General features: G+C 42.6%; 1 protein-coding gene across 9 annotated transcripts in view; it reads right to left on the bottom strand.

The window, feature by feature from the left end:
• Positions 1-14,103, bottom strand: part of PUM2 (pumilio RNA binding family member 2) — a 76,550-nt gene extending 62,447 nt beyond the window's left edge. For 2 of the 9 annotated variants that reach the window (XM_038177385.2, XM_038177384.2), the window contains exon 1: positions 13,507-13,646. In XM_038177385.2, coding sequence (XP_038033313.1) covers positions 13,507-13,605 — 99 coding nt within the window. In that variant the 5' untranslated portion in view covers positions 13,606-13,646. Of the gene's footprint in view, positions 1-13,506; positions 13,649-13,825 lie in introns of those variants that run through there. The other 7 variants (XM_038177388.2, XM_038177387.2, XM_072036484.1 and 4 more) reach the window with 6 other exon arrangements.
• Between the last annotated feature and the right edge of the window lie 205 nt (positions 14,104-14,308).

Genomic DNA, 14,308 nt, shown 5'->3' on the forward strand with positions numbered 1-14,308 from the left:
ATCAGCACGTAAACAACTGAATTTACAAGCAGAGAGAAGCAACAACTGTGGGGGGAAGCCCCCTAACAATTGTTATTACCAACAGCATGAATTACCATCTATCAAATTAAAGGAGATCTTGTGTGTTATGTGCCACCTCCCTGCTTCCTTTCACGTACTTACCCACCACTATGCTTCATGAATTCCAGCCTCCTGTCTTCACTGAGGTGAAGAAGCTTTCACATAAACCTTCACACAGGCACACAAGCATCCCGATTACCCTGACTTTACTGCAAACTGCCAAAGCGAAGTAGTTCAAAAAACAGAAGGGAGCACCTCCATGCAATAAAGCGGTGTTACACATTTTTGTAGTGGTTTTAATAACAGGAAAACAGAAAGCTAAATACAATCTACATCAGCGGGTAAGAACTTGGATTTAAAAAATAATTAACACTGACCCCAATTTAAGATATTTTTATTTATCGACAGCTCGAATTACAAGATATTGGAATAGAAAATATGAATACATCGTAATTGCAAAAAGCCCGAGTGACTACTTGCAGCCATTTTTCCCCAAGCTAACTGGCTCCCACCAGCTCATCCTGGGTGTCTACACGAACTCCCCTACAATTTCCCCCCAAAGTTTTAGCTTTGGGACAAAACTCCTCAACTGGGCAACAATCAGGTTTGGAACGAGGCTCAGTCATAAACCCACCTAGCACCAGGAACCTCAACCAGCTCTCGCAGCAGCTGGGGTCTGTGCATCCATCCCATTGTGTCAGTCTCCAAGGCGCATGAACGTGCTTGCTGCTCCCAGCCCACGTTACCCACGTCGTCTCCAGAGGCAGCACTACCATTCAGATTTATGCTGCTGTCAGTAATTCCTCACAGACCTGATTCTGCACAGAGCTATCGCTGTACAAGTATGAAGGGTAATTTATCTGTATGTAAATCAAAGAACGCTGAGATGACTGCGTGCCATTTGTTTTGCTGCAGTACCGTATTGGGCTCACTACAATAATTACTGAACAAGAGAGCATAAAGGGCTCTGCTTCAAAGAGCTTTCAGTCTGAGCGTAAGTTACAAAGACTGATACAAGAAATTGAACTGGTAAAGTAAGAATAAGGTAGACAGTCACACTAAGACACTTAACAACACACAAGTGCCAGGTATTTGGAGGCATCGGGGCAGGCAAAAGGTTGAGGTATGTCAGAAAGCACAAATTGAACAAAGCACAAGCCCACTTGTGAACATACTTACAGTAATAGATGCAACCAGTACCGAAATTCACAAGGAGGAGGTAGCAGTTCGCAGCTTGACAGCATCTGAGACAGTGCGTGCAGTGTGGGGACTGGCCGAGTAACTCAGAGCTGAAACTATCAGCTGCGGTTCGAAAGGGTGACGAGGGCACGTAGGAAGTATGCAGATGTAGGAAGTATGCAGATGCATCAGAACAGCAACCATGACTGGAAGGAGTGATTCAGTAAGTCTCTGAAGCACACGTTGCATGGAATGAACTTGTTTGTATGAGGCAGAATGGGGCTGCAATTGCTCTCCTCAGAATCCCAGATAATCCCGAGTTGGAAGGGACCCACAAGGATCAGTCCGACTCCTGGCTCCACGCAGGGCCACCCAAATATCAGACCAAGTGCCTGAAAGTGTTGTCCAAACACTTCCTGAACTCCAGCAGTGGTGCTTAAACCACTGCCCTGGGGATCCTGTCCCAGTGTCTGGCCACCTCTGGTTGAAGAACCTTCTCCTAATATCCAGCCTGACCCTCCCCTGACGCAGCTCCGTGCCATTCCCTTGGGTCATCCTCCCAACCATTAGGACAGCTATTCCATGTACTATGTCCTTGAAACTGCTAAAATCAAATCAGGTATCTGCAAAATTCACAGCTAGAGAGTTTCCCTCTTCCTAGATAAAGAAACATGTTACAGACAAGTTCCCAATGCTTTTTGGTCTGTTAAATTACATGAAAACACCTTGCGGCATGCCATAAAATACACTATTTTACCTAGTTTTAATGAAAGAGATGGGAACAACAGCCACCTCTTTCTGACTATGAAAGTTAAGTCAGAACTGTGCCAGTCTCAAGCACGTAATAATAGCGATTTCTCAAAAATGCACAGTGCAAGACCTTTATTAGTGCACAAGAAGTCATCACCTTAAAATCCACACCAAAAAACCTTGGGGGACTTCCTGAAAATTCTACAGCACTAGTATGATGAAAAAAATCATGAACTTATTAAACAAGTTTTGACAGGGCACAGGTTTTCCAAAAGAGGAATCAAACACCCTCACCTGAGCTCTCCGTTAACCAGAACAAAAAATTGTTTCTAAGATTTCTCCTCCTGATTTGTGGGGTTTGAAAAGTTTTGCTAGTTTGCAAATTCAAAAAGCTACTTAAAACATTAATTTGACAGTCATTAACTGGGCTTCTAGTTAAATGGAGGAAAATGTTCCTGTAATTAAATAAAGAAAATAGCAAAATATAATTAGAAATGCTGAAAATCACCAAAAGACAACACTTGTAACAAGGTTATTACAGAACCTGTAAGGCAGAACCAGAAATGAACCATCTCCAACACAGCTTCAGATTGCTGTAAACTTGACAGGGAGAGGGAAGCATCAATCACGTAGCATAAAACGTACGCTTTTAGCAGGACTATTTACGTGCTGCATAGTTGCTTAGCACTTGAAAGTCTTAAATATCTGTTTATGAAAGCTACTTTGGAAAAAAATAAAATTTATTTAACAACTGAAACTATTTTTAAACTAAATAAAAGCTGCAAAGTTAGGAAATAAAAAAACTACGCTGTGCAAGCTCACTCAGATTTCTAGGGATGGCTTTAAGTGGGTTCTACAAAAGGAAGAGCTAATGATTCAGGAGATGCGACTCCCACTCTAAGGTGAGCAAACAGATTATGTTGTTCCCAATTTGAATGATGAGACGATGATCATTGCTCCGAGAGATGGCTACGTGGCTGTGAGATCTCATATGGGAAAAATATCTCCCCACTTGCACTGCACAAACATACGTGCATATCTTATTTGAATGTCAAAAACAATTTTATTGTTTAAAATGAAGGCAAAGTTTTTGCTAGGAATTGTCCATTTGCTCCTGGAGGCAATGTTAAAAATTTGCACATTTTATTAGTTTAATAACATCCATGCACGTCCTTGTGGCTGAATTCAAACAGATCCTTGTGCAAGTCATACTGAATACTTGTAATAACCGATACACGGTTTCTCCTCCACACCACGAGTGCTAAAAAGCTCTTGATCTCGGTAAGGCACTTCTTTGCCCTATTGCCCCCTCACACCCCAAAAAGGACTTTGTGTCAGCAGCTACTCAGAGAACTTCTCCAGAAGCCTATAAATTCTACCAGAAATGAGTTACAGCAACTGAAGCCTAACCGAAGCTTTGGGCAAAAAAACAATTTACATTCTTTTGTTTATAGCACCACTATCCTTAGAAAGCTCCAAAGAAGCTGCTACAATCACAGCATTTCTCTTTCGCTTCTTCAGGATCTGACAACGAGACTCTGGCAGACCAAGCTGCAAGACTTGAATGTTTTCATCAACAGTTCCTACCGAACCCCTCTACTAGGACAAAGAGAACAGAAATAGCAAACCTCATCTTCAAATTCCTAACTCCGATTAAAGAAGTTGATGAACTTCTTATACACCTTTGCTGTGAGGGATAGCAGTAGATAGGGCAGATGGGGAGGAACAAACAGCATGGACAGCATCCCCCTGCCGTACCTCTTGGCTTCAGCATGTGGTCAAGAACACGTGCAAGTGCTCTGACATCCAAGCAATGATATCCTGAACTAATCCAAACCCTCATCTCTGTAAAAGCAAACATTACCAATTGACTGCTGATCACTAAGCTTCAAAAATTCACACCGAACTGATGTGAATTAACGGTGAATCAGTAACCTATCTGCAGGCCTACGGGGATGTTAACGAAGGGATGATGCCACAGTGGATAGTAGTCATCCTCAGAGATGGCACCATCAAAGAGCCCGAAGCGCTTTTTTGTTCTTAAGGGTGGGAGAAAAAAGTCAAAAACCCAACTGAGACAGTTTTTTATACTTATTATCCTTTATAACTTATTATCCTTTATAGCTATTTCCAATATTAAATATTAAAAAGGAAGATGAATGAGACCCAGGTACAGTTCTAGACTGAGAAATTTCTGCTTAATCCTGTCGTTCACTGAACAGACGTGCTCCCGTCTGGTTTATTGTAAGGGGTAACAACGGAGGCCACCTGACTCAAACTACAGTTTGGGGTTTGTCACCTTGGATCACAGAGCTGTGCATGCATTACCTTCCAGCTAACCAACGCCAAATGACTTTTGGATACCATCTCTCATGCAAATGAGTGCTTCTCCAGCCCTGCCCTCCCGTATGATGCCAATTATTCTGCACAGCCCTCCCCTCTGGCAAGTAGTTCAACTCTTCCTAAATGAAGTTTTCACCGTGCGAGTAACTGTTGTCCATCACTTTGATTTCCTGCTGCTACAGCTGAGGCAGCCTTAGAAAAGCAGCGAATATAAATGTTAACAGCATCACACGTCCATGTGACTGTTACTCTGAAGCCTTCTATGAGCCACTTGTATCAGCTTCCAGTCTGAGTGGCTACTTAATTTAAGACACTGGGGCAAACACTTTCTCACATCAAAGATTTTTCCAACTCAACCAAGAGCTGAATGCCATTCAGCTGTGACGTGTTTGAACTTCCTTGCTCTTCTCTTAAATGTGTGGCACCTCAAGTTTTTCCACCATGGTCTTCATGATGAAGAGGCAACCCTGGCTGTATGTACAGACTGGGTGATGAGACGCTGGAGAGCAGCCCTGCAGAGAGAGATCTGGGGGTTGTGTTTGACAGCATGTTGAATATGAGCCAGCAGGGTGCCCTGGCAGCCAGGAGGGCCAACCGTACCCTGGGGTGCATCAAGCACAGCATCGCTGGTCAGTCGAGGGAGGTGATTGTCCCGTTCTACTCTGAGCTGGTGCAGCCTCACCTCGAGTACCGTGTGCAGTTCTGGGCACCACAGTACAAGAAGGACATGAAACCGTTGGAGAGTGTCCAGAGGAGGGTGACGAAGATGGTGAAAGGCCTGGAGGGGAAGACATATGAAGAGCGGCTGAGGGCACTGGGCCTGTTCAGCCTGGAGGAGAGGAGGCTGAGGGGGGACCTCATCACGGCCTACAGCTTCCTCACGAGGGGAGCAGAGGGTGAAGCACCGATCTATTTTCTTTAGTGACCAGTGACAGGACCCACAGGAACGGTGTCAGGCTGTGACAGGGAGGTTCAGGCTGGCTATCAGGAAGAGGTTCTTCACCAAGAGGGTGGTCGCACACTGACAGAGGCTCCCCACGGACACAGTCACGGCACCAAGCCTGTTGGAGTTTAAGAAGCATTTGGGCCGTGCTCTCAGTCACGTGGTCTGAATTTTTGGGTAGACCTGTGTGGTGCCAGGAGTTGGATTCGATGATCCCTGTGGGTCCCATCCAACTCAGAATATTCTATAACTCTATGATTTCCAGAGCAGCACACATTAAGGTGCCAGTACTGCCACGGAACTGCAGGACAATCCAATCCACCTGCTGCTTCCTCATGCCATCAAGGCCTCTAATGATACAATTTATTCATATGCACTGCTTTCCAACAATTGACACTTCATTGGTAATTACCATAGTTCATTTCTAAATAATCCCTTACAAAGGACACCGACAAGCAAATCTTCAGTCTTAACATGAGCAAAAATTAAATAGCTACTAGACAAATAATTATCTTTATTAAGGACATTGTGTTGCCTTATGCTTAATAAGATGTTCGGTTCTTTCGCAGACATTTCAGATTGCTTTCAGGAAAACAAAATAATGTTGCTCTGGTCTTCCCAGGAATTAGTTTCTTAGAATTAATGGAGCATGTTTATTAAGTTATTCTTCTGACTTAGAACAGATTTCTTGACTTCCTTAGCATTCCAACTAATTTGAAGATTCTTCAAAATCCATCGGTGATTCCAACCAAGTTGATGTTCCTCTTAAAAACAAAGTGCACACAACTGTATTGACTCACTTTTCCATACCACTCACTCAAAAGTCTCAGTATCTTCTAATATGGAAGAGAACACAAGGCTTTTCCACCTTCTGTGTTTAATTAATCCTCCTGCTAAGGCCTTGGACTCATGCTGGTTTCTTGCCATAAGAGTTGCAAAGTTTCACATCACCATAAGTAAGAATTTTTCATATATTGTAAATAAGGATTGCTTTATTTTTACTTGAAAAAATCCCCGCTGAAATTGCTAGCTTCCATTTTGTATTTTACTTTCTATACAGTTTAAATTCTTACTGGAAGCGGTGGAGCTAGAGCTCCGCTGTCTTACAAAAAATGGTTCAGTCTTGCTATTTATATCCAAAAAGCATTTTAAAAATTGTTTTGGCAGTCTCACATGCTGTGACTTCACTAAGATGTGCTAAAACTATGTCAAATCCACAGTTTTAAGATATGCTTAGATAATGTATGTTGAATAAAAGATTTCAGTGTCTTCATTTCTACTTACTTAGAACAACTGTTATCTACTATACTTATTTCTATTAATGTTCTTTGCAATTTCTCTCTAAATGTATAAAAAAAAAAATCTCCGTGTATTCAGAGATCTTATCTACCCAGTGCTTTGAGAACACAATAGAGACTAGCTGAGTTCCTACCAGTCTGCATAATTTAGGGTTTTAGAAACCCCCCTTGATCCAGTGCTTCTAAACTCGGGAGTTGCCTCTTTAAAATAAATAAATAAATGCAGTAACTTCTCTCAGAAAAAATCCCCAAAAGCACTGGCACACAGAGGAAGACTCAAATCACAGAACTCAAGTGGAGAAGTCTCCTGATCTGTACGTCATTGCTGCTAGTTCATGTTTCCAAGGATGAATGGGAACAGTGAAAAATGGCAGAACAGACGCAGTATTGATTACAGCACGTTGGAAGATATTATTTTCCTACAGGTGATAATGCACAGCAGTTTTCCCCTCACCAAATTTTTAGTGTATAAAATTATGAAAGCACTACAAAAGATAAGAGTAGTTCCCTTGAACCCAAGTTACTTGAAAACACACCTTATGTTTATGACATTTACCTGCTAAAGGAATGCAGAAATATTGTGATGGATCTAGCCAATTATTAAACAAGGCTGTTGATTAAGATGTGGCTCTGATTCCCACTGAGGATGGGATAATTCTATCTACACAACCTATCAGCCTTGTGAAACGCCAGTGAAAATCAGCACAGCTGCCTTTGTAGCAGACTGAATGTCAAAAAAAACATTTTCACACATTCAGGAAGTATGTCCAAGTGGACAAGTAGAATATTGCAGTTTTCTTTTTAAAGAGCTGCACGACAGTTTCTGTATAAATGTCACACAGAATGGGATATAGCATAGAGCTGGATGTCAGGTCAAAAGATTTATTTTGCTATACTGATCAGTGAAAAAGGAAGAAAAAGAATGGAAGAGTAAAACCAGAAAAAAAAAAAAGTCAAAAGCACCAAAGAATCAGAAAAAAATAGATTAGGGAAAACAAAGAGACAACAGATACTCCCGGTTTTAAGAGCAGCACATTTTATTTACACTTGCTCCTGCATTTACTACATGTTTGGAACACATCCCGTAAGTTCTTGTGCTTGGGAAGGTAAAACAAGTTCCTTGTGGCCCTAAGGGTGGCACATTACAAGAGTCACTGGGGGAAAAACATTCCTATCTGAAGTTCAAAATCAAGTTTTTAAAGAAAAATGAGGAAGTTCTATCAATTAAAGACTTGTAAGTAAAAGCTTAAAACTGGATTTTTTCCCCCAGGTTATCATCTGCAACAGAAGTGCGTTAAGTTTTGATCTACACTTAATTGTACTGCTTCTATCGCACCTTAACCAAAACTTGTTACCTACAAGTGTAACAAGTATGATTGTGTGCAAAATCCGTATTACTTCTCAGAAAGCGGGCAAGAAGCTAGTCCCTTTTTAAACTAGAAAAATTGTTTTGCATGAATTCAGGTTTTATTTGACAGTATTCTGACTAAAACAAGGTACTCCCAGAAACATGAAATGCTTATATACATTACAGGAAAGGTCCAAACTGAGCATTTTGAAATTATTTTACGCGGTTTGATTTATAACTGCTTTAATAGCAGTAACTGAGTATTTTAGACGTTGGATTGCTACAGGCTTTGAAAGGTAGCTTAACTCACAGGTATCTTTCTTTAAGATGCGGATTCAACACAAAACATGGCTGTTTCAATGAAAAACAAACAGGCTACCTACCGAATGATATACATGAATGCTATCTCCTATGGGCCAGCAGCGTGTGCTGGAGTAGCCACTCAACTGCTCACCAGCCTGTCTCTGGAAGAAATATCCAACTGTGGCATCATCCTGAGAACGTCCATCCACTGAGAACACAGGAAGCACCTGACACTGGAGTTGCAGGGATGGGGTGAGGAGTGTTTCCACCTGCACTGAGCCCTGCTGCTGCTCCAACTACCATTCCAGCTGGGGCAACCCCTATTCCAACCCCACTCACTTCCTGACCGATGTTGGCATGCATCATTCCTCTGGTCTCCTGCCAGGCCACTTCATTCATGCCTAGGAGGACACGTGGAATGCTCATTCCACGTAGAAACCTAAAAAGAAGTCTCAATAATAACACAAAAGGCTTTTCTACGTATCTTGAAATGTGCAGTTCTTAGAATTAGGATTTCAACAAAAAATCCAAGCCATTCATTGTCAAAAGGTTTATTGATTTATTTAAACTTTAAATTTTAAATATCGTTATCAAATATGGCTTCTATTAATAAATAAAACCTTTTTGTCAAGGCAGTATATTAATACGGTAGAATTCCATATATTATAAATGGTTGCCTGCAAATTTTCTAGCTAGAAACAATCAAAATATGATTTCAGATCGTAATGGCAGTAGTTTCTTTTGCATTATTACTCAGCATGATGTGTAAAGCCACTAATTCTGCCATACTGTTATGTCTGATTTTATACATTTGCAGACCATGAAATGAAGTAGCACAGAAAACTAACTTCACCGAAATTCATCTCATTCTGGTTTGTCAACTTCGGTTTTCCTTTCAAGTTTGGTACACTATGTAAGTTATGGACATTAAACTCCACTAACCCAGTACAGTATAATATATATTTTATATATATAGTATATTTGGGGTTTTTCATGAAACAAAGATTTCAGGCTCAGATTAAAATGAAGTTTGCCAACTCCCTTTCAAAATACTTATTCTACTTGAAAGGAGTATAAACGACAATAGTAAAAATTGCTCTCCGATGTTGGAAAAATCTTCTGCAGGTAAAAAAAATAAATACCTGTCCCTGGACACACCATTCTCAATCTACCATAACTGACGTATTATCAATCTTTAGTAGGTAAATGGTCGAATTTCTAAGTCAATAGGACTACAAATATAAAAAAAACAGGTCTCCTCTACAGTCTTAAGTACTTTTGTGGAGAAAAAAAGGAGTTACTGGAATTTTCAAGTTACAGAAATATCTCACTTTTCATGCTAAACAAGAATGTCAAGTCCAAACAATAAAACTGACATATATAGAAAGATACTTAACCAAAATAGGCCACTTAGATCTGAAGATGTAGACAAAAGGAACCACAGCCCTCTAATCCCTCTACATGTTCCTACATTTTTAATCTAGCCTGTTCAACTATTGCATATCCAATCATTAAGGGAAAATATCTTATGTGTAGATATATGATAGCAGGATGGTTTTACAATCTTGAATAAACATGGCTTTGTAAATAAGGTCTAAAGCTACTTTGTTTTATTTGTATTGCTACAGTAGGTATTTGCTTTACTATGAAAACATGTTACTAAAATCAGTTCTGTGGCTTCTTCACACTACACAACTCATTCGGTATTCACAGGACTGAAGTTTAAGGAACTTACAATGGAGATAAACAGCAAGATGCTTAAAAAAAAAAGAGAATCAAAAAAGTAATATTTACTATTTCTAGTTCAAACTGCACAAGGTGAGTAGAATCTAGAGAGTCCAGCTTTGTATTTAAACAATAGGCACGTGTAAACACTCATGAACTAAGCACACAAACCCAGCTTTTACAAAATCACTTCCCCTTTGAAGAAATTTGTGAGCCAATTCCATGTAAAACTTCAGACCAGCCGCACAGCATAAAATGCATACAACTAGTTTGATACCCCAGCCTTTAACTTCTTTCTGAAAATAATGCAGATGAAAACTAAGAGCAAAGTTCTCAAACATAGGTCTGACACCACCTTCTTCCATTAAGATTTACCTGCAGAGTGCTTCAAAGCAGAAAGACAGGCAGACCTATTACTTTTAACAGAGTTCTGCCAATTCCTCAGTGAAGTCAGAAGTAACCTATTTTAGAACTTTATGAAAAATTAAAACTGAAAAAAAAAAGTACATCAGATCATTTAGATCAATGCACACAAATACACATTGTAAAGTTCTGCCTGTTAAAAAGGCTGCAGACGTGGTGTTAGCACAGCCTGCACAGGACAGAGGATCACACTGCCACTCTGAAGTTTAGTGTGGGACTTGAATGCAGAAATAGATACAGACTTGCAACTAGCAGGAATTCCAAGTTTTGATTAGTACTGAGATACATTTGCTACATCTCAGTTTTACTCTTTTTTCTCTACTCATAAGATGGTTGTCATAACCTCTTCAGACACATTTCTTCTGTATGTCTAGAACTGATCCTAAATAAATGTGTTTAGGAGAAAAAAAATAGTTAACCAATTACGAGATAGAATCTTTAAAGATATTTCTACAGATAACACCTGGTCTTGATTTGTAAGCAAAACATTTCACATGCCAGCCTGGAAAGCACTAAACGCCCCATCAGGCATTCTGAGTGGGACTTACACTCAACCTTGCCATAAAGCTTCAGTATACAAGCCATTACTATAAAATAAATTTTACAGAACTTGTTTGAAATTACACTGAGGCAGCTAGGACTGAATACGTTCACGTGTTCTGATGCCATTTGAAACTCTTTTCTACTATGTGATGATGAAGTGCCTCCGACTTCATTATTAGAAGCATGACATAGCTGGTATTTGTTGTTAGGCAGGAGGAAACAAGCTGTTAAGCGCAAGACTTCTTGTCCCTTTTCTGGGCCAGGAGCCTGGGCACTGGCTTTGTGACAACACTGGAACAGTCGCATTGTGTGGAATAATCAAGACAACAGCTATGTTATGGGTGGGGGAAATTCACATCAGATGAGGTAAGCATCTTCAACTAAGTTTACTGCAGAACAGAAAGAAGATTGATAACCCTTACATACCTATACACGTGATACACACCACGAGAAGTATTTATAAAGTAAGTCTCTTCTACAGCCTAGCGTGGTTTCCTTTCTAGATTTTCTATCAGAAATTTTTGAAAGCAAGGCATTAACGCTTGCTTCACAGGAGAGCCCAACACAAATAACATTCAAGAGAATTTAGGGTTCTTTTTAGTGCAATACACAGTGAAATTTTCTTTTTGTACTTCCACATTCAAAAAAAAAGGCATGAAGACATGCAGGAATTTAAACAATCTACTACATTACTTGCCTCTGTGTATAAGCACTTGGTCTAATCATTTTGGAGTTTTAGTAACCACTGCACGAAGAAAAAGAATGAAGTTATCAAAGAGAATGCTTTTAGAAATTCTACAGATGCAGATTATTCAATGCACACTTATATCAATAAATCAAAGGGGGAAAAAATAAACCCAAAACTGAACCAGAAAATGCTGCTGAAAATCAGATCTAGTTCACAGTACTCTACAAGCTGATGTCCTGGTAATACACTTGCCCCAAACATCTGCAATACCTTGCCCTATGAGAACACAGCAAAGAAACTCTCCAGAGAGCAAACCATGAGGAAAACAAATACCCAAAGCTTTCAGTGCACCACAATGCTACACAATATCCAACATATACCAGAGAGCTTCTCTTTGAAACACAGGCAAATCCAGCTTCTTCAGCCAACCGCTTCTCGCACTATGAACTCAGTCATGACATCAGATATGACCGTAATTACCTCAGCACTGTGCCAGCATCCCAAACACCGGAGAAAAACATTAAGTAGTAGGGTGATGCTACAGAAAAGAGCTGCTATTTCCAGTTAATGCTGAAAAAAAACCTACACAAATAATATACTTCCGTACGTGCAATATCCACAGAATAAACCACAGAATGTGCATTATCAAGCAGTTTCTCACATGCATTTGCCTACTAACCATTCTGCTGGGACAAATTCCAAATTTTCAACTCTCTGAACACTTCAGAAAACCACCAGGTGATTTTGTGCCGTTCTAAGCATACAACCCAAGCTACACCACCACCAAATTATCATGTGCCTTTTCAGTCTAGCCTCCTTCTCCCTGCAAGCTAACACATTCATTGTGCTCGGATTGGCGGAGTTGTAGATCGGAGAAAGGTAGAAAATAATTCGGCTTCTCCACAAAGCTGCATCTGTTGGCAACGCTTGGTTTTAGACCTAGACACTGCTAAATATAACAGAAAACCAAGTTTTATATGTGAAAATGGTAACGTGAGGTAGTAATTACGTCTCAAACGCACTCATGTTCCACAGCCCAAGATCCATGCCATCGAGTGAGGATAAGTAAAAAAAGCCTCACCTCTCAGTTGAGGCTCAACAAAGAGAATAAAAGCTACACTAAAAAGAAACCTCCAAGTACTCCGCTAATATGCTGCGTACGAGTGACAAACGATTAGGCGATATAAAAAAGTTTTCCCGATTCTCATTTGCCATGACCTACATAGCTCGTGCCCTGCCACACCACGCCGAAAAAGCACCCGAAAACCAGCAGGTAAAAACCTCTTTCATCGCATCCCCCTAAAAATACTCTGCGTGTTTGGGTGGGCAGCTAGCGTGCGGGCGGGCGGGCAGAAAGCATCCCGAATTTGTTCCTTTTCTCTCAAGGAACCGGAGTCCGAGGTTATGAAAAACACGAGACAGAACAATGCCAGCAATCTTTGCGCAAGGACTGCCAAGGAGATTAAAAACCCGAGCTGCGAGTCGGATCCCCTCGGACAGCTGGCATTTTTCTCAAGTTGTTTTTTTTTTTTTTTCTTTTTTTTCCTCTTTATTGTTGTCTGCGCGGCCAGGTCGGGAGAAAAATGAAACCCCAGGACTTCTATCAAGCGCTCGGCCTTCTCCTTCCACCCTCCAAACGCGTTTTTTTTTTTTAAAGAAAAACAAAGCCACAAGTTTTCACCATTCCGCCCAAACAAAGCCTGCTTCACCCCAACCCCACAGGACTAACGAGGCGGGGAGGGGGGGGGGATCCCCAAACACCCCTCAGCGCGGCTCCCCCCTCACCCACACCCCCTAAATTCCATCCCAAAACCCACCCCGGGATGGGGGCAGCTCCCTTTTTTCCCCTTTTTTTTCAGCACGATGCCTCCCCCCCACACACACACACACTCCCCGTCCCCACCTCGGCGCCGCTCCCCGGCGAGGCGGGAGGACACAAAGGCGGCGAGGCGCGGGCGGGCGCCGAGCAGGCCCCGCGCCGCCCGGGGACCTGCCACAACATGGCCCCCTCCCTCCGCTCCCCTCCTCTGCTTCTCCCCTCCCTCGGCGCGCAGCCGAGCCCGGAGACAAAAGGGGGCTGGAGGAAGGGAGGGGGGTGGGTTGGGAGAAGGAGAAGGAAAAAGGAGGGGGATTGAGGAGGAGAAGGGAGGGAGTGGGGGGGGGGGGGGGAAGCGAAGCAGCGCGGCCGCGGCTCTTCCACCCCTTCCCCCGCGGGTACTCACGGGCTGGCTGGCGGCGCTGCTCGCTGCGATGGAGCCGGAGCGGGCCCTGGGACACCCCCGCCCTCCTTCCTCCTCCTCCTTCCTCCTCCTTCTTCTTCCTCCCTCCTCCTCCTCCTCCTCCTCCTCCTCCTCCTCCTCTCGGCGCCTTCTCCTTCCTGCCGCCTCCCCACCCCCCCCTCGGCCGCGGCGAGGGGCTCACAACAACATGGCGGGAGGGCGAGCCCGGAGGGAGAGGAGGGAGAGGGACAGCGAGAGCGCGGCAAACCTCCCTCCCCCCCTTCCTCCTCCTCCTCCTCCTTCTCTTCCTCCTCCTCCTCCTCCTCCTCCTCCTCGCCGCCTCTCTCCCCAGCGCATGCGCTCCCCAGCACCGGGAGGGAGGCGGTGGCGGCCCCCGGCTCCTTCCGCCGCTCAGGGCGCCTGCGCCGCCATCTCGCCGTCCCCTTCTCCTTCCCCTTCTCCTCCCTCACGCCCCCCCCTCAGCAT

The sequence above is a fragment of the Anas platyrhynchos genome, chromosome 3, assembly GCF_047663525.1.
Source record: "Anas platyrhynchos isolate ZD024472 breed Pekin duck chromosome 3, IASCAAS_PekinDuck_T2T, whole genome shotgun sequence".
Classification (NCBI taxonomy): Eukaryota; Metazoa; Chordata; class Aves; order Anseriformes; family Anatidae; genus Anas; species Anas platyrhynchos.